At 41.8% G+C, this 25,679-nt stretch overlaps 2 protein-coding genes across 10 annotated transcripts in view; one reads left to right on the top strand and one right to left on the bottom strand.

Annotated features, from left to right (window-relative positions):
- The window catches only part of HPS5 (HPS5 biogenesis of lysosomal organelles complex 2 subunit 2), a 44,540-nt gene extending 35,626 nt beyond the window's left edge, over window positions 1–8,914 (bottom strand). Inside the window, exons 1-5 of one of the 4 annotated variants that reach the window (XM_054027687.1) lie at window positions 8,838–8,914; window positions 6,286–6,458; window positions 5,128–5,238; window positions 2,148–2,212; window positions 1,400–1,592 (exon numbers count right to left, since the gene is read on the bottom strand). In XM_054027687.1, coding sequence (XP_053883662.1) covers window positions 1,400–1,592; window positions 2,148–2,212; window positions 5,128–5,238; window positions 6,286–6,393 — 477 coding nt within the window. In that variant the 5' untranslated portion in view covers window positions 6,394–6,458; window positions 8,838–8,914. Of the gene's footprint in view, window positions 1–1,399; window positions 1,593–2,147; window positions 2,213–5,127; window positions 5,239–6,285; window positions 6,459–7,808; window positions 7,855–8,610; window positions 8,718–8,837 lie in introns of those variants that run through there. The other 3 variants (XM_054027689.1, XM_054027686.1, XM_054027690.1) reach the window with 3 other exon arrangements.
- A 343-nt stretch (window positions 8,915–9,257) lies between these two features.
- GTF2H1 (general transcription factor IIH subunit 1) overlaps window positions 9,258–25,679 on the top strand; it is a 43,384-nt gene continuing 26,962 nt past the window's right edge. The window contains exons 1-7 of one of the 6 annotated variants that reach the window (XM_054027693.1): window positions 9,263–9,346; window positions 9,804–9,856; window positions 13,129–13,297; window positions 15,365–15,557; window positions 21,445–21,607; window positions 22,473–22,566; window positions 25,215–25,364. In XM_054027693.1, coding sequence (XP_053883668.1) covers window positions 13,144–13,297; window positions 15,365–15,557; window positions 21,445–21,607; window positions 22,473–22,566; window positions 25,215–25,364 — 754 coding nt within the window. In that variant the 5' untranslated portion in view covers window positions 9,263–9,346; window positions 9,804–9,856; window positions 13,129–13,143. Of the gene's footprint in view, window positions 9,347–9,483; window positions 9,857–9,892; window positions 13,298–15,364; window positions 15,558–18,526; window positions 20,875–21,444; window positions 21,608–22,472; window positions 22,567–25,214; window positions 25,365–25,679 lie in introns of those variants that run through there. The other 5 variants (XM_054027692.1, XM_054027694.1, XM_054027691.1 and 2 more) reach the window with 5 other exon arrangements.

Here is a 25,679-nt window from a genome sequence, read left to right as displayed (position 1 = left end):
TTGAATGCACTAACCAAAATCCTCTCAGCATGAGCACCTGAGGGAGGGAATTGCGTAAAGGTATTAGATTTTGCCTATATCTGTTTATCTCTTGTGATTTATGAATAAAGCATAACTAGTTTAGAAAGCCCTTGTGCATGACTTGCTTTAACTTCACATGCCCCTAAAGGATTAAATGATGAACCAGAATACTCATGAGAATGGAGCTCTGGGGAAGATGTGCTTCAGCTATTGGTGAGACTGGAGGGTTTGGGGGGTCAGCACTGATCCTGGAGTCCAAGACAGCTCAACCACAAGGTCCCATTCCCCATAAGTGGCATCAGAGAGTTTATGCCTGGGAAGTGTGCCCGAGAAACCAGAAGCCTATCCAGAGGAGCTTAGCAGCACATGGATCCAGCGTGTGGGTACAAACACAACTACCTGCCAAGCATCCAGTGGGAGCAGCTCAGCCAGGACTGTGACAAAGGGTTTTTTGCCTTGTCTACACTTACGGCAGTGTGTAGAATACAGGCAACACACATGTAACTACGTGCCACATTGAAAGAGGGCTGCGTTCACACTTGTCACTGAAGTGTGTAGCTAGACATGGCAGTAAAAAGCTCTGGCAGGGGGAGACAGCGAGGGAAGTCTCTGGCAGGGGGGAGCTGGTGGAGTGTTTCCCTGCTGCCTCCCCACTGCCAGAGCCTTTCCCTGTGGCAGGGAATAGGCTCCGGCAGCAGGACACTACACTGTTAAAAACAGCAGTGTAGAACAGGAGGCAAGGCTTGAGCATGTAGAGAGCTACGTAGAGTATATACTCATGTGTTTAGCAATGGAGGGCACTCTACTCTACTCACTTAAGTCATGTCTATTTGTACTTATGCTAACTGGGTGTGCAGTGCCTGTATTCTATATGCCGCCGTAAGTGCAGACAATAACTTATTATCATCCTGTACAGTGTTGGACTCATTCTACAATTAACCAGAAGTACCATAATAGGTGGTGTATCCATCTTTTGATTACTTAAGATTATTTAAAGTAATCGTCAAGGCAGAAATTGTGGATTTACACTCAGACTTCTAAAAAGAAATTGCATCACTGTGCAAAAAAATCCATCCTGAACTCAATGTCTCTTAAAAGTGGTAAATCGTACCTCCAAATTGAATGCTACTGTATTTTAGAATATTTACATTATATTGCCACTTGCTGGACTAGCTATGTGTACTGTCAAGAATTGAAGCAAACATTTATACCAGTATCTAGTTCATCACTCCTGACTAGTCACTAAAACGAGCAGAACTTAATTTGCTAGTGAATTCTTTCCCCCCATCCTGATTTTACTAACAAACATGGACACACAATCTGTCTCTCTATCTGTTGGAATCTCCTCTCATTGCAAAGAAAATGGGTAATATTTTACCTTCCCTTGTTTGGATGTATTAATCTTGATAGCAGACACTTTTCCCACATGATCTCCTACAAAAACTCGAAGTGCGGCTGTATCCCAACAAAGAGATGTGACTTTTTTGCCTTTGTGCTCAGTGGAAACATAAATCCTCTCTGGCTTTCCACGACGCTCCTGATTGAGTTCCCAGACCACTACAAGGCCTTGACTGTAATAGTTCGGAGATTAACATTTTTAAGAGAACTGATCTTTTGAAAGTGACAATCATTTATAACAGTAGTAAAGAAGTGCTGCTTGCAAGAAAGAGGCAAGCTAAACAAAGAATACATTTTAATATAAGAAGTTGTGTTTGAATGCTGTGCATATGAAAAGTGTGAGGTTGACAATTCTGAAAAACAAAGTGCTACATTTATCCAAAGATAAGCACAATACAAGCTTCCACACACCAACCTACCAATGTACATCAGCCCTGACTTGGAGGGTTGCTCACTCAAACCTGGGCCTCTGTTCTGAAACTGCCAATAAAGGTGGCAGTTGTGAGTTAAATAAATGTAACTAACTGGAATTTCAACGTATAAATGTTTTAGTTACCCATTTCACTTTATCAGGTCAGCGAACACACTTTCACATGCCGCTGAAATGTCTCGGGCTTAGCTAACAGGGAAATTGACCAACATGGCTATGGTGGAATACACTCCACCCGAGAAGTTGCTTTATAGCCTTGGGGCAGGAAGGGGAAAATTAATTAAATCAAATTTCTCACCTGGTGGCAACAGCAACATGATCTTCATCATGTAAACAACAGGCGACCCGGGAAATGGCACCTTCCTGATGCAAGAAAGACCAGTCAAGTGATGAAGTGACTACAGTTCCAAGTGCAGTAGTCAAGTTAGTTCTCATTACTATGTTTAGTTATACACAGTTCTTATCCTCTACCTGAGAACTACAACAAGAGATGAAAGTCAGTCTACATAGTAGCTTCGAGTGCTCTTGGATTCTTTGCTTTCTCGTCACTTTTTTTAAGTGGAACTTACTGGTTCTGAAAAATTTCCAACTGACAGTCCTGGAGACTGAAGATCTGTGTTCATTCATTGAAGAGGAACACAGGTAGTGGCAATGAAAATTACTTCATCTGACACGACTACGCAATATCTTAAATTCTGGACTGAGGGAACCAGCTCCATGAATGACAAGGGTTTAGTTTTCAAACCCATTCAATTCTGCCAATGATGAGGGTTGTTTTGAGAATACAAACAGCAATGCACAAGGAACCAAAATGAGTTTGTGGTTTCAATTCACCAACTATTGTTAGACTGTAAAGATATCTGATAGCTACTGATCTGGATTGGATTCTAAACTGATGAACTCAATGCAAAAGGCTCCTAACGAATTACCAAATCCTCAGTGCAACCGAGACCAACTGACAGCCTATTTTAGCACAGTGAAAAAGACAGTCTCCTGCACGTGGAAGTTAAGTATACCATCTGTATTAGACAGCATCCTCTTCACTCTGTGCTTCAAGTAACAAAGAAGATCTTTCATGTGGCCCTTGAGCCAACTGGAAATTTGTGGTTATATTTTTAAAGAATTGTAAACAACTCAAGTGTTAAGGAGTACTTTGAAAAGTAACCAAAGGGTAAATCCTGGCATAAAATACAAAAGGATACCCATAAAGGCATAATTAGATCTAAAAATGCTCCTAAATTATGTCTGTCTCAAGGACTTGGACAAGTGAAAGACAGAGTTAGTACTGAAGGAGATACATTTACAAGAAGACAACGAAACAGAAATATTTGTAATAGAAGTGCCTCCAAATCATTTGGTTGACAAGGAGCTTTACTGATCCCATCACCGGCATCACAGCCGTATTAATTCTGTACTTTTTTAGAAATCAAGACTTGTAAATAAATAAAACCTTTATTCATCCATCTTCCCCCTACAACAGTGAAAAATGAAACAGACCATTTGATATGCAATCACTTCATTATTAGTATAATACAGTCTCAGCTTTTTGAAAGCGAAGCCCCATTCCTCCCCATAGGAAAATTAAATCCATCATTCCCTGCCTCCAACCCTAACATGTTGTTAAAAGCCAATGAGCCTTTAAAATCTTAATTTATATACTTTCAACACCTCCTCCAGCCCAAGTTAGTCCTTTGCACATGCCACCAACTTTGGGGAACACTGGAATAGATAGATCTTCGTAATATACTTCCTTTCCTGTTTTACGTGCATTGAGCAGTGTAATAGCTAAAACTATATTTTAGTTACGAGTATTTTTAGTAAAAGTCATGGACAAGTCAGGGGCAGTAAACAAAAATTCACTGCCTGTGACCTGTTCATGACTTGTACCATACACCTGACTAAATACTGGGAGTGCTGCGGACGCTGGGTGGTGGTGGTCCGGGGAGCGCCGCAAATACACGTGCTGAGGGAGCAGTCCGGGGGGCACCACTAGTGCTGGGAGCAGGGTCCGGGAGGCGGGGGTGAAGGGAAGCACCACAAATGGCGAGGAGCCTGGGACTTCCGCTGGTGCTCGGGAGGGGGTTGGGAGGCTCCCTACCCAGCTTCTGGGATGCAGCGACATGTCCCTCCCTAAGCTCCTAGCTCTGCACGCTGCCAGCTCTGCAGCTCCCATTGGTCAGGAACAGCGGCCAATGACAGCTGCGGGGGCGGAGGCAGCAGGCAGAGCTAGGAGCTGAGGGAGGGACATGTTGCCGTTTCTGGGGAGCCCCCCCCCAAGGTAAGCTCTGCCCCTCCCACGCCCCAAGCCCACCACCCAAATTCTTCCTGCGGTGGCCGAAAACTGCCCCAGCAAAGGTTGGTGCGATTGGCCCTGGCTCAGGCAGCCCTGGAGTCAACAACACCAGCCACTGCAAAGTCACAGAAAGTCACGGAATCTGTAACTTTCGTGACAAAATCATAGCCTTAGTAATAGCTAACAGCGTTAATATTTAGAGAATCTCATTGGCATTTGAGTTAGCCCCTATTGAAATGACTGAGGCAATTCACAGCTAGAGTTATTGTTTTGGGTTGGCTGTAAATTTAGATAGACACTCCAAACTGGTTATGCTGACTTCCCATTTTGAAGATTTTCTTTTGAACATAACAGAGAGAGAGAGACTTATTTTTAAAAAGATAAAATATGAGTCTGGAGAACAACTGCATAGACCAGGGGTCGGCAACGTTTGGCATGCGGCTCGCCAGGGTAAGCACCCTGGCGGGCCGGGCCAGTTTATTTACCTGCTGACGCGGCAGGTTCAGCCTATTGCGGCCCCCACTGGCTGCGGTTCGCCATCCCGGGCCAATAGGGGCGGCAAGAAGCGGCATGGGCAAGCAATTTGCTGGCCACGGCTTCCTGCTGCCCCCATTGGCCCGAGACAGCGAACCGCGGCCAGTGGGGGCCGCGATCGGCCGAACCTGCCGTGTCAGCAGGTAAATAAACTGGCCCGGCCCGCCAGGGTGCTTACCCTGGCGAGCCGCATGCCAAACGTTGCCGACCCCTGGCGTAGACTATGCACCCTTTCAGGCTACTCCTCTTTCAAACCCCCACACTTTGCAAAGCACTATTTTTGCAAACAACCACCTCTCTCTTCAAACACAAAGAAGTCAGAAAATTCAGCTTATTTGGATGATTCAACAGGCTGTACATTCCTAGGACTTTAATACGAAGCTACCATTTCCCCACTTCTGCAATTGAAATATTGCCCTTCCCTGAGGTTTTTGCACAATTCTAACCTTACCTTATGAGTGAGGAACAGCCTCTGTTTCCAGCCTTCTTTTTGAATCAGGTTTAATCCCCCTCCTGAACTGCCTAGAGCCAGCCATTTCCGAGACACAGCTATACATGTGCACTGAAAGAATTATGACACAGGACACTGTAGCTACTTAAATAAATGTAAATTCCACGCATAATGGCATCTCATATTTGTCCTTTATTTGTTAAAAACCAAAGCTTTGACAAAGAACCCATTCTATGCCTATCGTTCATCCCCCACCCCCAAGATATGCAACAGCAAGGCCAGGTTGTCAGAGAAGTGCAACCAGTGCATTCTAAAAAGGGAGTGGACAACAAAAGCAAACAAACTCTTGAAGACTGTTTGCCTGCAAATATCTTTAGTGATAAAGGACACAGAAAAAGACACATTCAGGTTTTTTCATAAGCTGTTTGGGCACTTTAAACCTTGTTAGACTATATTTTTTAAACAAGGGCAAAAGTTATTTTCTTTTGATGGATCTGCCATCATACTCAATAAGCACAGCAAACTGTTCTATACTTTGACCTATGAAGTTGTCCATCGGAGTAAGGTAGCATCCACTTAAAAGTTTAGCCAATCATCCAATTTCATGGGCTGACCAAAAAATAATTTGAATTAAAACATTTGTATTATGATTTAAGGTTTAAGTGACCATGCTCTTAGAGGCTTTGGGGTTAAATATTGCATTTTACCTGCAACTGACTAATCTATTCTCAAAGTACCTTATATTCATAATTTGCTTCAAAAACAGAATTAAATAGCAAATTATTTTGACTTTAAGAATGGGCAAGCAACATTTTTAAAGATAACATGCAAGATTTTTCTATTTATTTCATTATAAACAAGAGAAAATCCATCTTTGTTTGTTCTACACTGCTCTTAACTGTTCTTCCAAGAAGCCACTGCTCTCGACCATGCAGCTGACAGTAATAAAACTGGACCCAAGGTTTAAGTAGCAAATACCAAGCCATAATCTGCAAATTGCATAATAGCTTCTAATCTAGAGCTATACAAATCACAGTAATTTTATGCAGTCATTCACCAAGCTGTAGCATGACAAAAATATTGACTTCTGTGTCTGAAAAAAAAAAAAAAAAAAAAAAAAAAAACATAGTAAATGCAACAAGCATGAACCAAACTTACCTTCAGACGACTAGAATCCAACCTGAGTGCAGAAAGCAATGGATCCAAACACTCAAGTTCTGCCAATACATGGCTGTAAGAGTCTGGTATCATTGGCACAGATGTCATTGAGTTAAGAAAGCCTGGCAATACTCAATCATTGGTGCATTATTTACTTCAGCTTCTAGCTGTACCTGCAGAAGTTAAATTTAAGAATATAATCCCTTTCTTGATCCATTACAATTTACTTTCTAGCCCCACCTTTGTTCTTCAAGACCTACTCTACACGTAAAAGTATGCTCACATAGCTATGTCACTTAGGAGAAGGGGGGAGAGGGGAAACACCCCTAACCCAATAGAGCCTGACAGCAAACACGGGTATAGCAGTATAGCTTATTTTGTTCAGAGAACTGGTATAAGCTATACCGGCAAAAGAAATCTTTTGCTGGTATAAACTTTGCCTACACAAGGAGGATTTGCTGGAATAGCTATACAGGGAAACACTTTTTAATGCAGACAAAGACTTAAGACTGCTCATAAAGATACAAAAGGGAGGGGGGGAATCTAACAGACCGCAGACTTGATCCTCCTACATGGATCCGACTGCAAGGGTAGGGCCCTACTTTGTTTTGTCTATGAACTTACACTGAAATTAATTTAAGAAATGTTAGTCTGTTGGATAAGCTACAATTTGATTATTCCTAAAGGTAAATATCTGATGGGTTTACAGTCTCCTGTGCAATCTAGGCACAGCCCATAGACTAAATTGCATTGATTTAGCTAAAAATCAATTTTGAAGCTCAATCTGGTTAAACCAGTGTAAATCACTGCATTGGCACACTTAAAATTGATATTACATATAAAATATGTTGTTAAAATATGAATGTTACAATATCAAGCACTCAAAGGTTAAAAAAAATACCAAAATTAAGGTAGCCCGTTCAATCTTAACTCAGCCTCCTTGTGCATGTGCACTATGATACACCCTAACTACATACAACAGTTTCCACAAGACCCATCATTCATGCATTGAATGGGATAGCTATTCAATATTTTTATCTTCATCTATCAGTTTGGGGTCCCATGCATTATTTCCTGCACACCACCATCCAAACCTTGCACTGAATACAAAAATGGCAGTTTCCTCACAGGCTTTTTAAAAAATAACGTACCTTAAGTTTTTATACTGAACACGCTACATGTCATTAGGGTGGGCGGGCATTTTTAGATCCACAGCACAGACTTCTACCACTTAATTGGCAGTAGCAGCAGACTGTTATTTACTGAGGACCAGCCACTAGAAGGATAAGACATGTACTTTGACAGCGAGTTTCAAAGATATTTGCTGACAGCAAAGAAACACTGGGACTTCTGGAATTCTTGGGTCTGTTCCAGGATATGGAGGGGAGCATCTCTAGTGTTTACAGACTAAGATATCTATTGCTGTTCACACGTTTTAGGGGAGATTTGGCCTAATAAACAAAATACTCTAATTCCACTCTAGTACATACAGTAGCAGATTGAACAAATCACACCACCCACACCTGGAAAAGGATAATTGTTCTCCCATCTGCCATAAGCTTTTGGCAACTGTTGGAAGGGGCTTTGCCATTCATCCCCTCCTTCAGGTTCTTCTGAGGAACGGGTGGGGAGCTCCCCAACTATTTTTGTAGATCCTCTTCTCTCTGAGGATACCTCCAGTACTCATGTCTACCACTCACAGTTTCCTCAAGCTGTAGTTGAAACTGACATACATGTTCCTTCATTGCTGCCACAGGAACTTAAATACAAGTCAGCCCATGGCTTTCCCAAGGGAACAGCAATGCCACTAGCGCTGTCTGCCTGCAGACTCAGGTCCATCGGGGTCACCTTCTTCCTCGCGCGTATGTTTCACCCATTTCTACGTTCATTTTTAAGCTCAGATTGAAAGCACTTTGGGCAACAGGGCCAGGAGCTGCTTGGGGAGACTCTCCCTGCTGCCACTCATACTAACAACAACAACGAGGAGCCGCCAGGACGGGAAACCGAGAAGCTATTTCCAAGTTCAGGCTCCCAGTCTGCAGAGGGTGGCTCTCGCCCGCTGGGGTTTGCTGGCGTATCAGTGTTAGCTGTGGCACCCAGGGGATGCCAGGGGAGGCTACCGGCGAACACGGCAGCCCCTGCGAGAGCCAGCACTGCCCAGGCAGGGGAGCTGGGCGACAGTCACACCTCGGCACCAGGACAGGAGAGGGGACGGCAGGAAACGGATGGGACCCGCCCACTGCACCTTGCTTGATCCCCAGCGCTGCTGCTGCTCCCCACACCCGCCTCCTGGCCCCCTGCCCAGCTCCCCGCGCGGACACTCACCCACCGAACGCCAAACTCGCCAGCTGCTTCTCCGGCCCCGCCCCCACGGCACGTGATCCTTCCCGGGCCACCTGAAACACGTTAGTTTGCGCGCGCGCCCGCCCGCAAAAAAGTGCGTCACACGCACACAGCTAACCCCAGATCACATGACGGCGACGCTCTTTTCACCCCTCCCCCCTCGGGCGGTTGCCTAGGGAAGTCCCCGCCCCCCCTCAGCGCTGCGGTACCCCGGAGCGGAAGAGACGGGACGTAACAGGCGGAACGAAAGGGAAGGAGCCGGACTTCTCGGTGTTCGGGGCCGGGTGATCGGGATGGGAGGGACCGGACGGTGGCGGCCGCGTTCGCGTTGTTGGTACCCCGTCATCACCCCCTTCCGCGCACTGTCATGGCGACGGGAGGGGGGGAGAGGGAGAAGCCATCACGTGATCTTGGAGTGTTATGGTGGCGGGGAAAACCTGTCATGTGACCGGGAGGTGTCATGGCGACACCAGTCTCCCCCGTCACGTGACCCGGTCTCCCTCGGTGCGTCGCGGGACTTCAGCTAGTTCCGGTCACGTGCCCTTACTGCCCAGCTCCCTGGCCGCCCCATGGACCAGGAGGCGGCGAGACCCCCCTAGTAGCGGCACCGGCAGCGGCTGGACTCAGTACCCAGCGCCACCCGCCCCCTCATCCCGCCGCGCCCGCACCCGGCGGCAGCAGCCAGCGGCGGCCTGGGGCCTGAGCAGCCGCCCGCACGGTAGGAGTCTGGACGGTGTCCAGGGGCTCGGCGGAGTCTCTGGGGGAGGGGGGAGCTGGGACAGTGGGGGGCGGCGGCGGCTGCTCCCCGGGCGGGGGCCCGTGTCTGTGGGGGAGGGGGTGTGCCGGGCCGGGGTCCCTGTGCTGGCTCCTGGCGGGGAGCGAGGCACTCAGCCCTGCGAGCCGGCGTTGACAGCCCGAGAGCACAACGGCCCCGCTGCTCCGGGCTCCCCACCCATCGCCGGGCGAGGGCAGCTCGGCTTGTTCTGCGCTGGCCGCTACCGCCGAGCGAGATGCGGACAGGGGAAGAGGCGGATTTATTAATACACAGTGTGTTTGGGCGTGGGGGAGGGAGTGCAGCCGGGTTGGGGGGGAATATGACAGGACAAGCTGGGCGGGAGAGGACCCAGGGGCGTGTAGGTGCGGTGGTGGTGGCAGGAACATGTTCCTTTCTCTAGCAGTGCATAACGTGAGGGAATGTTGACCTGCTGACGGTGCCCTTCCAAATGAGGTAAACCTAAAGTCCTGCTCGTGTGTTTGTTAAAGATAAAAAATGCCATTGTGTAATGATCAGGATTTGATGCTTGATGGTCTGGTTGGAACCCAGCTCAGATAATCATGTGATTTACTAAAATGTATACCTTGATCATGCACGCTGCTTTATGCAGGTGGACTTCTGAATCTCTGCAGAGCCCCATGTGGGTGTGAAAATCTGCTTGTGTGGAGTAGCTTGTAGGATCAGGTTTAAGTTACAGTTCTGTAAATATTTGTGAGGCTTACCTCACTTCCCCCCCCCCCCATTTTTTTTAAAGAATCAGCATCCCATTTTAGACCTTGTTACCATGTGTTTTGACTGACAGGAGTCTGCTCATGTCTCAGTGTGCTGTGCTGCTACTAGCACAGTTGAGCCTGTTTGCCACTCAATACACTATGCTGCCAGTGCTGATAAAAGCACCACTGTGCAGGAGCACAAATGACATCAGCAGATTGGGTGATCTTTTTCTGTTTGGTGTATACGTGAGACACTGAAACTTGGGAAAGGGAGGGATAAGATGAAGTTCTGGAACAAAAGGTTAAGGAAGGGGAGAGATGGAAATGTCACCAGTAATTGTCCATCCTTCAGCCTTGCTATCTTGCCATAAAATCCAAGATAGTGAGAAGTACCAAAGAGGGCAGGAAACTACAGTATTCCTTTCACTTGTGACATTGAAACTGTAGCTAAAATGAAACTTCAAGATTCAGAGGTTTGATAGTGGGAAATTTAGCTGGAGATTACAGCCCATAGGCCTATATACAAAGTAAGTTAAAGGCAAAGAAATAATAGCACCACTCTCCTTTTTCCAAAATCTAAAAGAAAATGCCACAGATTTAAGAAGAGGTGGCATCTGCCCTGCATTCACATCTTAGTTTTCTCTCTCAATTAAGCAAGTAATGTGTTGTTTCTTCTAGTCTTACTGCAACTAAAATACTAACTAAAATTAGACTACAGATGCTTCTAACCATGCCAGGGGTCCAGACTTGTTGTATAGACAGGCCCAAAACATAAGTTCCAGAGTTCTTCAGCTTGTTTTCTTGTTTGTTTAATCAGAAAAGTTGTAGCTCTCTACCCTTCCTTACAGTAAAATGACAGATGACCACCCTTTCTTGTCTGCCTGTCACAGAAGCCTAGGACCATTTCAAAACCCATTTTTGTCTCAGCCAAATCAGGACTATTATTGGCATCTCTTCTCTGTCCATACCTCACTTGCCAAAGCAATCCGTGTGTGAGGGGAGTGGATAAGATCCCCTGGTGCCACTATGTTACTTGGCTACTCTAGAAGGAGCAGAGAACAGGAATGGTAGGGGAGAGCTAATTAAAGAGAAACAAAGAAGCCAGACAGGTGTCCTAAAAGTAGCTGCTAGCTAGTCTCTGCTGCCTGACTTCATCCACCAACTAGGGAAATGGAAATGGGTATGTTGAAGATCCTTTTCCCCACTATCGCTGGCCAATCTTTGCTGGGCTCTTCACATCCTGCATTTATCCCTCCTTCCCCAGTTTCATGGGGAATATTCACAAATGGGTTGGGAAATAAACCCAGAGCTGCCATCTTTAAAGTGCAATTATAACAGAGGCATAAAAGCAAAAGAAGTAGCAATGACCAGAAAAGCACGGAGGTAGTGCATTCAGTTTCCCAGACAATGGAACAAGCCACTTGTGGGATATTATGCATTCAGAAGCTGCATACTGCAAAGTACTGTGCCAGAAACATTAAGTCTTTGTTGGTAAAATATCAGCTGTTACGGGTTTTTCTAAGTATTCTAGTGATTACCACAGTTTTGTCACAAACAGGCAGAAATCATATACGTACCCAATACTGCAGCATTAAAGTCAATAGCAAACCTGTTGATCTGGTTCTGGATCAAAACCTAAGTGCAAATACATCTTACTACTAAACATCTTCTCTCAAATATTGTACTTAACACACTTGTCTGATTGCTCAGCTTGTAACATTTTCACTGAGCAGAGTGCTGGTCCTTAGTAATTATCCATATAGATGTTCAAGTTTAAAACAATCAGATTTTTATTTTCAAAGTTGTACAGTATTTAAAATCCAGGTAAAAAAACATATCCATAAGTAAGTATAAATGGATATGTATATTGATTTCTGATACCTATTCTTAATAGGTGTTAAAATATTATACAGATGTTCTTTTGAAGTATTGATGTAGATCTTGGCAATTAAAATATAAGAAAATGTAAATGTACATATTCAAAGTATTGGAAGGGTCTCTAAAACTACTTAATACACTGGTAGCAAAGTGAGGCGGGGGCAGTAAGGTACATGGCAAAAAAAAAAACTGCAGGAGTAGGATGGGAATAAAATATTTAAAGGATATAGTATGGAAGGAAACTTCATGTCATTCTGATAGGAGTGAAGTTTGTAGTGATGGAATATAGTAAAATATGTATGTTACTATTTATCTGTTCTCTTGAGAAATTTAAGCTTGGGAAAACTATAAAGGAAAAAAGACATTGGCACTTTTGTTATCCTTCTTCCCAATTACAGAAGGGCTTATTGATGTCAATGACAAAACTCTCAATCTTTCTGTGGTTGCAAGATTAGAGCTTGAGTATTTTTGGAACAAAATAAATAGGCCAGTTAAAATTATGATTGTGTCTGAAGTCTCATTCGAGTCTTGCATGGTAATCAGTGGATCATGCTGAAGGAAGGGGAAAGTAACTAGTTCATCGTTTTACTCGGGAGGTACAGTTGCAAGAACCTGTAAGTCTACGATACTTTCGTCCCTCTCCCCTTCCAAGTAGTTTTAACATATAGAGTTCCCATCACAAAAGGAAAGTACTATGAAATGCCACCAGGGATTTGGAGTGTACACCCTCTCTGAGGTATAAGCGCTCTTCACAACTTGACAAACCAGTAAAGAAACATAAAAGAGAAATAGAAAATAGAGGAATTAGATGAAATGTATGTGTAGCTGGAGCACAAGGAGGATTGGAAAAGAAATCTAAGTATAATATGGCTGTGGGTTATTATAGTTGTATGTGACTATTTTATTTAATCCGAAAAAGTTTGACCGCACGTATAAAGAGGAGCTCAGAGTGTTTGTCTGATAAGGCTTGGACAATGACTGTATGTTGCTGTTAGTTTACAGAACGTAAATATTGAAGTGCAAATGCAAGTTTTGAAGCCTTGAAACAAGTTGGAATACTGGAAAAAATCTGTCAATGGAAATACTGTACTAATTGCTATTGAATTAAGTAACTGTACCATGTGCTTTTAACAGCACCTTATAGCCATCATGGCAACGTCATCTGAGGAAGTGTTACTGATCGTAAAGAAGGTGCGTCAAAAGAAACAGGATGGAGCTCTCTACCTTATGGCTGAAAGGATAGCATGGGCACCTGAAGGCAAAGACCGATTCACAGTCAGCCATATGTATGCAGATATAAAATGTAAGTGAAAGCTCTTTCTATTGCGCTTGTATGCAAATTCTCAGTAAATATTACGTTTGCGCCACAGCTCAAAGAGACTCAAACCTTATTTTACATGTATTTGGCCAATGCGGTCATTTCGTTAGATTATTCTTTCTGGCAAACATGAGTGGATCCAGGAGTAAATTGCAGGCATAGAAGATTCTGCAATTCAAAAGTTTTTCAGGTGTTTTTAATATAGATCCCAAATTTCTTAAATATTTCTTTCATTTTCCCACTTTGCTAACAATCTCTGCAATAGCTTGGAAGCAGAAATATGTATTGTAGCCTAATGGAAAATCACTTAGGCCATATGTCTTGTTTTGGAGGATACAGGATTTATGGGGTCTAAGAGGAAACTACCTAACCCAGGGGTAGGCAACCTATGGCACGCGAGCCGAAGGCGGCACACGAGCTGATTTTCAGTGGCACTCTCACTGCCCAGGTCCTGGCCACAGGTCTGGGGGGCTCTGCATTTTAATTTAATTTTAAATGAAGCTTCTTAAACATTTTAAAAACCTTGTTTACTTTATATACAACAATAATTTAGTTATATATTATAGACTTATAGAAAGAGACCTTCTAAAAACATTAAAATGTATTACTGGCATGCGAAACCTTAAATTAGAGTGAATAAATGAAGACTTGGCACACCACTTCTGAAAGGTTGCCGACCCCTGACCTAACCTATTTTCGGCTAATTAGGATGTGCATCCAGCTCTGCGACAGTCTATTCTATAAAAACCCAGCTCACAGTGAGATGTAAATTGATTAAAGTTTGGTCGAGTTATGTGGTGTGATAGTTTATTATACTAGCCTCTCATCTTTGGAAATCTAGATTAGAATATGATATATAGTGGGGTCACAGCTGAAAATATGTTCATTCATATCATCCATGTCCTCCAAAATTACTTGACAGTTGGCTTGACTAGTAATCTTGTTCAGTAAACACCCACAACTGAAATAGTAGTGTGCTGTAAGTCAAAACTGAGTTTCCATAGTGCTTGCTTGTGCTGTGCCTGCATCAGATTAGTGCTGTCTGTCCTTACTCAATACCAAAAACACAAATCCTTGCAAATTGCATACCTCTTTTTCTGTCTGTAGCCTTAGAACATATGCTATCTAAATTCATATAGGATTGTTACAACGTTTTTAAAAGGTATATGTGGCTGTTAATCATGCTGAGTCAAAACTCTAAAATGCAGTGCTCGCTAACAGATATCTGCTTAATAACCATTTAGAAAGTCTGTTCACCTATTTTATATCTAGAAGTAGTGTGAAGCTATCATCCTCTCCACCTATTGAGGCTATCATAGCATTTACATATTGTAGTTTAGAAGACTGGAGTGGAAGATATAAGTTCTTGCAAAGACATTGAGTAAATGGAGTAACATTCTCTCAAATTCCAGCCTTTACATCTGTAGGCATAGAGAGAATCATAGGAAGCTGAAAGATGCTCCCTTTGTTGTTTGTGAGCTCAGATCTTGAGGTGTGGTAGGGCAGCTTATGCTGGCTTTAGGGAAACAGTTCAAATAGGACAATGCCTCCATATAGAAGCAGGTAGATATGCACTATGGGCAGTGTAGATTTCCCATAGTTGGTCCTATATCTACTTTTTCTCTGTGGCTATGGGAAAGAAGGAAGGGCTCAGGCATCCTTATGACTTAGTGATCTCCATCCGCTCTAAGCAGCGCTTTGGGGCCATTGCTAGGCCCTGCAACTTGGAGGGACCTGAGGGCTGCTCCGAGTTTTGCTAGAAAACTAGCAAAGGTGGCCAAGGAGTACTCTGCTGCAGCTCAGGATCTGGGCCTCTCAGGATGTCTTTGGTTGCAGTGGGAAAAGTGAGATGCAGCTTTTAAAGCTAATTTGTAGAGGCAGCGGCATGCTTCGCTTCCAGGGCTGGAAGAAATGTGCTATAATGCCACCAATGTGGGATATCAGGATTTAATAGGATGATGCAGACAACAGCATATAAATGAATGTTCCGGGGAGAAAGTTTGTTACATAAATGTACTTATATCACTAATTGCTGTTCTTTATATATTCTAGGCCAGAAAATCAGTCCTGAAGGAAAGGCTAAAATTCAGCTACAGCTGGTATTGCATGCAGGGGACACAACCAACTTCCACTTCTCTAATGAAAGCACAGCAGTGAAGGAGAGAGATGCAGTGAAGGACCTTCTTCAGCAGCTGTTACCCAAATTCAAGAGGAAAGCAAATAAAGAACTTGAGGAAAAGAACAGGTAAAGTGGCAGGGGAGAGGGAGAAGATCTTCAAAAAGGAATCTCATTTCTCCCTCTCTAAAAGCAACTTAAATGTTGCTTGTGACTTGAACAGTTCTTGAGCTATATTGCTGTAGCACAAGAGTGCTTGTTGTGTTCTACTTCAGTAGTAAAAATCTGTTGGCTTTAGATTCTGGTAAAATTCCTCTGAATTTCATGTTTTCATATTACAGGACTTATGTAAGCAAGCCATTTATTTTGTTAAAAGCTTTGTGACTAACCTGTTACCTCATAAGGATCAATGGATTTCAGAGAGAGAGAGAGACTAGAAATTACTTCCTTCTAGCAGACAAGCAGAGCAAGATAAATAATGCATTGGAATCTATTCATTTTCTCCCCAACCCTGGACTACAAATACTCCAATCAGTTTCCTTCCTAAATTGAACATAGCTATACCATTTTTCTAAATAGACTTGTGTTCAGCAGGGTGGAAATAAGACTTGAGTGCACAGTTCATTAAATATTACAGTATTTTTAAGGAGTAGGAACAGTTGTATAATTTTGAAGTATTGGAAAACCACACTCCAGTTCTGTGTTTTTAAAAAAAAATATTTGAATTTTTCCTCATGGTATCCATTTAGAAAGGACATGATGGAGGGTTTGCAGGCTAGAATTTGCTATTTCATTAGTAATTAGGCTTTTTTTTAAACTACCCATTTCTAAATAACCTCTCAAACTCTGATTTCTGTCTACTTCTGTAGTATTTCTAGATTGGAATTTCTGATAGGTAACGTGAGACTGAGTAGGAAATTCTTAACTGTCTTGACTTAACATGTGAAGTGCAATAAATACACTGCCTACAACAAAACAAAACATAGGCTATTTGAGTTCTTGTCTATATATATATATATATTTATTCTGCTTGCTGAGCATGTGCTTGGACTGGAGTCTTTTTTGGCCAGCATTGTCCTTTGGGGCTGCACATGCACATTGAGTGTCCTTGTACCAAGGACATGAAGGGCAGAGTGGGTCCCCCTGCCGCTCAGTTTCTTCTGACCATCCATAACTGCAAAATGGAGCTCCTCAGTGTCCAGGTCTCAATGCAACCTTTTTCATAGTCTTTATAGGTGTGTGTATGTATGTATATATATATATATATATATATATATATATATATATATATATATATGTGTATGTATATATATATATATATATATATATTAGTGCTAAGATAGTTATTTGATTAGTTTAGAAATTTTTACCTTCCTTATTTTGATTCCTTCCCTCCCCCAGAACCTCTGATCAGGATAAAAACAAGGAGTCTGGTGGCACCTTAAAGACTAACAGATTTATTTGGGCATGAGCTTTCGTGAGTAAAAACCTCACTTCTTCGGATGCATCCGAAGAAGTGAGGTTTTTACTCACGAAAGCTCATGCCCAAATAAATCTGTTAGTCTTTAAGGTGCCACCAGACTCCTTGTTGTTTTTGTAGATACAGACTAACACGGCTACCCCCGGATTCTGATCAGGATGTTCTTGTCAGTACTGAGGATTAAATTACATGGCTTTAAGTATTGTCCCTTTTGCCAGGCAGCAATTCCAGTTAACAATGGGCATCCCAGATTCCTTTTTGTCTTGGAAAGGCTCATATCTCTGACAAACACTCACTGTGCATGTCTGACGTTGGGTGACAGTTGCTGTCGGAGCTCCTCCTCATGTCAGTACACATCGCAGGGGTTCTTCCAGTCCCGCACTTCCTTTTGTTGGCTGATCTGTTCTGCAGGGTTGTCTTCTTCAAGCAACCTGGCATTATGGCCTGGTCACACTTAAAGTTCAGTCTCTTTCTTGGATAGCAAAGGTCCAACCAAAAGATCAGACAAACAATTCTTTTGCCCCTTTTGGGTTACTCTTCAGCCCACTTTCTTGATTCTGTTCTCAGCTCCTTCTGGGCCATCTTTAATTTAGGGCTGTCAAGCTATTAAACAAATTAATTGCAATTCATCAGAGTTTTAGTCACACTGTTTAAATAAATGGTATTCTATTTAATATTTTAGGATGTTTTGTACATTTTCAAATATTGATTTCAATTACAACACAAACTGTACAATGCTCACTTTATATTATTATTTTTAATTACAAATTTGCGCTGCAAAAAAAGACAAACAAAAGCAATAGTATTTCAATTCACCTCATACAAGTGCTGTAGAGACTGGTGCAGGGAGGCTGAGTTCACCAGGCCTTTGTTCTCTATGGGGTACAAAGTGAGGGGCCGGTCGGGGGCAATGGAACATGGAGGGAGTAGTCCCCGGAGCAAGGGGCTGGCTGGGGGCAGTGGGACACAGTGGGGTCAGGATCCCTTCCTCTCCACCGGAGCTGGGATGGGAGCCACTTCCTCTTCTCTCCTCTCCTCTTCCTGCCCTCCAGAGGCAGATTGGGTTACTGCACCTAACCGGGCACTGTAGGATCCCTCCCAGAGATATGCGATTAATACTGTTAAAAATATTAACATGTTAATTTTGTTTTCAGTTAATCACAGGCATTAACTGTAATTAATTGACAGCCCTACTTTAAATCCTTCTAATACAGCACTGATTTTTTAGGCTGCTTTTCCTGGAGTGATTTTCATAGTAGGTTCCCCCCAGTGTGTTTCATTCCAAGGACCTCCCTGCTTCTTGCAGACTTATAGCTCAAGGCCTCCCATAGGCGCTTAACTTGCTCCCTGTGGTTCCTTATCGCTCCAGGAGTTTCTTGCTGTCTGTGGCCTCTGGCACAGCTTCCTCTCCAACTATTCTCTCTCAAGCCTTTTTATGAGGCCCAGATGTTCAGCTTATTATCACCTGATCCCAGTAGTCCAGTCCCCTCAAGTTAAGTTAATTGTGGCCTAAAAGACTTTAAAGATTTGGGAGATGCATCTTACTTTTTTTTTTTTTGGTTGTTGTTGTTGGACCATTCAATGCACCCAGCCTCCAATTCAGGCAGGGCAGACTCCCCCCTGGACAAAATAGGGAAGACCTCATACTTATGCCAAACAGAGACAATCATCTGGTACCTTCTTTCACCAGAGAGCCTCAAAGCTTCCAAGAACAAGGCAGCATTTTCAAAAAAGGAGCTCTTCTGTCTTGGCTATGACTTCATCCCATTCTCCTTCTATATCTAAATGATTATTTCAGTGGGTTAGTTGAGAGTCGCTCTGCTCAGTCTACTGGATCAACACCCTTTCTTCTTGTGCCACTCCCTACACACATGCAATTGGGAATCTTCTTCAATTTTTCAAGGAGTCATGGAACCTGATAACAGAGATACTCATAGCTGGATATTCTCTACAGTTCCATACTATGCCCACTCCGTCTCCCTGTCCCTTTCAGGGTTGGGGAGCATACCTGGACCATCATCAGGAGATTCTACAACATATAAACATATTGGAGCCTCGAGCCCTTCACAAAGCCTGGTCCACGTTCCTACCATTGACTCAAGGACTGACTAAACAAGTTATGAAATACAACACAATGGCTATGTTTTATATAAACAGGCAGGAAGGGGCCCATTCATCCCCATTATGGCAAAAGGATGTGGTTTCGCTATGGAATTCGTGCATGTAGCACCAAGTATCTTCCAAGTCTACAGAATGCTCAAATGGTCTGCTAGAGCATTTTTCATCAGACCACCAGTAGATGATCAAGGATTCTATTATCTGTTGCATTTTCTAGGAGTGGGATCATCCTTCAATAGACCTGCTCACAACAGACAAGAGCAAGAAGTATGTCAGCTTCTGCTCCAGGATCTCTGTTAAACACACTCCTCATTCATTGATTCCCCAGGGATGATGTATGCTTACCAGCCAATCCCTGATTCCCAGGGTGCTGAGGAATAGCGGATAGGATGCAGCCACAGTTATCATGATAGCTCCTACCTGGCCAAGGTAGCTTTGGTACCTGGAGCTGATGCTGTTATCAGTTCATCCACTGAAAACCTTTCCCCTTCTATCAAACTTAATCTTTAAAGACAACATGAACAACTTGCATCCAAATCCAGCCTCCCTCTATCTCACTGCTTGGCTCCTGAGTGGATGTCAGACAGCGAGATCATTCTGGACATCTGAGGAACATGTGTTAGTCCAGAGTAGGACTAACTTATGCTGCTAAATGGAAAAGATCCAGGATTTGCTGTGAACAATGTAAATTACAGCCTATTGACAACCGGGTCCCTCCTGTTTTGGATTGCTTGCTTACTCTAAAGAGTTTGGGACTGTTGATTAGCTCTGTTAGAGTGCGCCTCCTGCTTATTACACCTTCCCCGCCCCCCATTGAAAACTACAGTTTTTTCCCACCTCCTTGTGGTGAAATTCCTTAAAGGCCTTATATATGTTTTTCCATCAGTAAGGAAACCTCCCAGTCCATAGGACCTTAATGTGGTTGTGGCGTACTTAATGCTCTTCCCCCTCGCTTGACTTATCTATGAAAACATCCTTTTTAGTAGCAGTTACATCAGCTAATTAGAGTTGGGGCAAAACAGGTTCTTATGACAGGACCTCCCTATACCATATTTCTTAGAGATAAGGTATCACTCACACCCCATCCCAAGTTCTTGCCCAAATGATTCACTTACCAGTATTCTTCCCTAAGTCACATATTAATCAGGGGAAGGTTAGGCTGCACACCTTAAATTATGTGCAGAGCTCTATCCACTTATTTGCAAAGGACTAAATCCTTCAGGACCTCTCTGAATCAGTTTACAGCATTTGCTGAGAGAATGAAAGGTTGAGCAGCATCAGCCCAGAGGCTATCCATGTGTGTTTCAGTTTGTATTAAGATTTGTTACAAATTAGCTAGTTTAGATACCCAATAGCTTCCTGGCAAAGCATACCTATTTGACACTTGAAAAGAAGTTATTTGTGGTTCAATCCATACTTTAGTAAACCTGTTCCCGGATAGAAGCATTGAGGTCTGATGCTGTGCTGCAGTCTTTATGTAAACTCCAGGCACCTACCTACTTGCATCAGGTCGTTGCTTGTGAGTCACCAAGAATGGAATATATATTGACAACCACTTAAGGAAACAAAGTTATTTGAAATGTGTTTTCCATGTATATTCCGTGACCCATCCTTCTTCCCTGCTACTATGGAGTCCTAGAACGTCTGGATTCGATGATGGTGAAGGAAATAGTGGCAGTTGGGCATACTCTGCCCTTTATATCCTTGGAACAGCAGGAGGACACTCGGGGTGCATGTGCATCCCCACTGGACAGTGCTGGCCAAAAGACTAAGACTCCGATCTCAACCACATGGGCACCAAGAGTGACTATAGATTGACAGTAGCTTTCAAACTCCAGTTACTGTAAGGCAAGTAACTTTTTTCTTTTTGTGACCACCATCTTCTTTCTAGGGATCTCCATTTTTCCCCATTAAAACTATCCCTCATCCAGCAGCTTTGTTTCTGTTTAGGGCTTGTGAACACAAGGACACTCACAAAAGTTAAGATGAATCAACTAAAGATATGAAATTAAAGTGCATAAATTAAAGCATGTTAAACCTGGGTGGACTCTTCTTAAGTGAGGATTAAGCTACAGTGAACTACGGCCATTTTACTTCTGAATGAGTGACCACACAGGGGTTTAATACCTTTTAAACTAATGCTTGTGAACGTCACATCTTCAGTTGATTTTTCTTCACTTCCCTGAGTGTCCCCATGCAGATAAACCCTTAGTCTCTCCACTTTGGCCAATATGAATCGCAGTATTGGCCTCAATATCTCACTCATACAACTAATTATAACTTTTCTTTGACAATGCTGTGCGTTTCTTACCTCACTATGATCTGTTCCCTTCAAGAACCCATATGGCTTATTGACATGGAAATCCTGATTAATTAGTGTGGAATGTTTCAATTTTATTCAATACATTCTTTTACTAGAATGCTGCAAGAAGATCCTGTTTTGTTTCAGCTTTATAAAGACCTCGTTGTGAGCCAAGTAATTAGTGCTGAAGAATTCTGGGCCAACCGTTTAAGCTTGAATGCTGTGGATAATTCTGTGGCACCTAGTAAGCAGGATGTGGGCATCTCTGCAGCTTTTCTGGTATGTTTGTTTTAAAATCCTTCCTATGTTACGTAGGTCAAACACATTTATTTCTTGGCTAGACTTTCTCTGTAAAATGTGGATAAATTAAAATTTAAATTTTACCCTAAATACAATTGCTTTGAAATCTTTTTCTACCTAATGAAATACAAAAAAAAAACAAAAAACCCTGACCTGAGCTTTAATATGTGTGGGTGGGGGGCGGGGGTTTAAGTGAAATTCCCCACTTTTAAACAGGAGTATTCATTATCTTTCCATAGTCTCAGAAGTTAAGATAATCTCCTTGTCAGTGCAGGATTGTTCTCTGCATATATCCTAAAGTGTTCTGTCTGGTCTATTTATAAATGTCATGAGAAAGGAGGTTTCCTCTATTTCCTGTTACAATTCCATATTCTGCTATACCTCCGTCTGAAAGATTTTTCTGATGACCAACCTAAATTTTCCCCTTCAATTTCATTCTTTTACTCTTTGTATGATACTTCCTCTGCCCTTTTTCTTTATACCTTCAGATATTTATAGGCTATCATCCACCCTCCCCTTAATCTTTTTAGTCAAGAAATATATGTGTATTCAGTCCTTTTATTGATAAATCATTCTTCCCACCTGAAAAGACAATTTTGTAGTGAAAGACATTTGCTGTGAGCAAATAAATTAGTGTCCTTAAGAGACAATCAAAGCTGCTCTTCATTTTGTACTGTGGCTTAAAAAAAAAAAAATCTATCCACTCTGCTACTTTTGTTTATATAGGTTAATTCTCTGACAACTGTCTTAAATGTGGGTTCACACATCAGTTTTAACAAGGTTTTAACTCAACACATAACAAGGTTTTACCCAGTTTGACAATATTCTTATGTTATTCCCGTAGGCTGATGTTCGGCCTCAAACAGATGGTTGCAATGGTCTGAGGTATAATTTAACTTCAGACATTATTGAATCCATATTCAGGACGTACCCTGCAGGTAGGCAGAAAAATCAATACATGTGTGATAAAATCAACTTAGAGTGCTTTGTATTATGTTTGATCATTAGAAGACTAGAGGGTTAGTCCTACACTTGTTTCTGTTGGTAAAATGTGCAGGGCTTTTAAACATTCCCTCATACTCTTCTGCACTTCTTATATGGTCTTACTTCAGTGTTGGGTTTTTTTTTTTGTTTTTTTTTGGTAGGGTCTGGAAGTATTTTAAGTAGGGCTGTTGATTAATCACAGTTAACTCATGCGATTAACTCAAATTAATCGCGATTAAAAATAATCACAGTTAATCGCAGTTTAATCACACTGTTAAACAATAGAATACCAATTGAAATTTATTAAATATTTTTGGATTTTTTTCTACATTTTCAAATATATTGATTTCAATTACAACACAGTATACAAAGTAGACAGTACTCACTTTGTTTTTATTACTAATATTTGCGCTGTAAAAATGGCAAACGATAGTATTTCAGTTCACTTCTTACAAGTACTGTAGTGCAATCTCTTTATCGTGAAAGCGCCACTTACAAAATTAGATTTTGTTGTTACATAACTGCACTCAAAAACAAAATGTAAAACTGTAGACCCTACAAGTCCACTCAATCCTACTACTTCTTCAGCCAATCGCTAAAACAAACAAGTTTGTTTACATTTACAGGAGATAATGCTGCCTGCTTCTTATTTACAATGTCACCGGAAAGTGAGAACAGGTATTCACATGGCACTTTTGTAATGCTGGCTACAAGGTACATCTCTACCTCGATATAAGGCTGTCCTTGGGAGCCAAAAACTCTTACTGCATTATAGGTGAAACCGCGTTCTATCGAACTTGCTTTGATCCGCTGGAGTGCACAGCCCCCCCCTCCCCCCCCCAGAGCACTGCTTTACCGTGTTAGATCAGAATTCGTGTTGTATCGAGTCGCGTTATATCGGGGTAGACGTGTATTTACATGCCAGATATGCTAAACATTCATATATGCCTTCATGCTTTGGCCACCATTCCAGAGTACATGCTGATGATGCTCATTAAAAAAATAATGCATTAAATAAATTTGTGGCCGAACTCCTTGGGAGGAGAATTGTATGTCTCCTGTTTCGTTTTACTCGCATTCTGCCATATATTTCATGTTATAGCAATCTTAGATAATGACCCAGCACAAGTTGTTTGTTTTAAGAACACTTTCACTGCAGATTTGACAAAACTCAGAGAAGGTACCACTGTGAGACTTCTAAAGATAGCTACAGCACTTGACCCAAGGGTTAAGAATCTGAAGTGCCTTCCAAAATCTGAGACGGATGAGGTGTGGAGCATGCTTTCAGAAGTCTTAAAAGAGCAACACTTCGATGCAAAAATTACAGAACCCGAACCACCAAAAAAGAAAATCAACCTTCTGCTGGTGGCATTTGACTCAGATGTTGAAAATGAACATGCATTGGTCTACACTGCTTTGGATGGTTATCGAGCAGAACCCATTATCAGCATGGACGCATGTCCTCTGGAATGGTGGTTGAAGCATGAAGAGACATATGAATCTTTCGTGTATCTGACACAAATATCTTGCAATGCCGGCTACAACAGTACCATATGAACACCTGTTCTCACTTTCAGGTGATATTGTAAACAAGAAGCGGGTAGCATTATCTCCTGCAAATGTAAATAAACTTGTTTGTCTGAGCGATCGGCTGAGTAAGAAATAGAACTGAGTGGACTTGTAGGCTCTAAAGTTTTACATTGTTTTATTTTTGAATGCAGTTATTTTTTTTGTACGTAATTCTACATTTGTACGTTCAACATTCATGATAGACATTGCATTACAGTACTTGTATTAGGTGAATTGAAAAATACAATTACTTTCTTTTTTGCAGTGCAAATATTTGTAATAAAAAATATAAAGTGAGCACTGTACACTTTGTATTCGGAGTTGTAATTGAAATCAATATATTTGAAAAATATAGAAAATATCCAAAACGATTTAAACAGTATTCTATTGTTTAAGAGTGCGATTAATCATGTGATTAACTTTTTTAATCATGCAATTAATCGCGATTAACTTTAATCGTTTAACAACCCTAATTTTAAGGCTTGAGGTTGAAAAGAGACTCTTGAATTACTCAGTTTGCTTTGCCTTTAAGCAATAAGTTAATGTTCATGCCCAAGTGTCACTCTCCATTTGAAGGATTTATTTTAACTACTCTAAAATTTTCTAATGAGAGATTGTTGGTAAATTCTGATTTACAAATGCTAGATTGGACCCTGATACTGACATTAGTTTGATCAGTCCTGGATGAAAAAGAACCAGTCCATCTTGGGAACAATATGGAAGGATTCCTCTTAAATTACTAGACTTCTGACATTTAAAATTTTCCAGAGGTGCCCAGCTATACCATTTTCAAAGTTTATATGTTATCAGTGTTTGTTTCCAATATGTTAGAAGCATTGTTGGGCGTGATAGAACTTCCATTTGTTGCATAAATTGCCATCTTTTTAATACTAAAAAGATATGGAGTTTGGATAAGTTGCATGTGTTTACGCTTATTCAACATAAGCTTAGATCATTTTCCATCACATGCTGACAGGTAAAACGGTATCTTGAATTGCAAAATAGCTTATAAGCACTTTGGTTTGTTTTGCAGTAAAAGTGAAATATGCAGAAAATGTTCCACATAATATGACAGAAAAAGAATTCTGGACACGATTTTTCCAGTCTCACTACTTCCATCGAGATAGGCTAAATACAGGCTCAAAAGACCTCTTTGCAGAATGTGCCAAAATGGATGAAAAAGGTAAGCTTTTCTTTCTCTGCAACAGGTGATTGTGGTGTTAGCTTTATTTTTTTAATTAATGTTGAAGTTTCAGTATACTGTGGCTAAGTTTTTGAAAGCCACATTAATCAGATAAAACCAGCATTCTCATTTTTAAAAATAATATATTTGTCCTGTTATTTGATAAATGCTGCAAGATGTCAGGAGCCAAGACCGATGATGTAATCTTTGGATAGTGTTGATCAGGCTGAATGTTTATATATTTACAGTATCTGATTATGGAAGACATTTCAGGTGCCATACTAAAATGCTTAGAAACAAATTAGTGCTTAAAAG

The sequence above is a fragment of the Malaclemys terrapin genome, chromosome 4 (genome assembly GCF_027887155.1).
Source record: "Malaclemys terrapin pileata isolate rMalTer1 chromosome 4, rMalTer1.hap1, whole genome shotgun sequence".
Taxonomy (NCBI): domain Eukaryota; kingdom Metazoa; phylum Chordata; order Testudines; family Emydidae; genus Malaclemys; species Malaclemys terrapin.
This window is presented reverse-complemented; position numbering and strand designations above follow the sequence as displayed.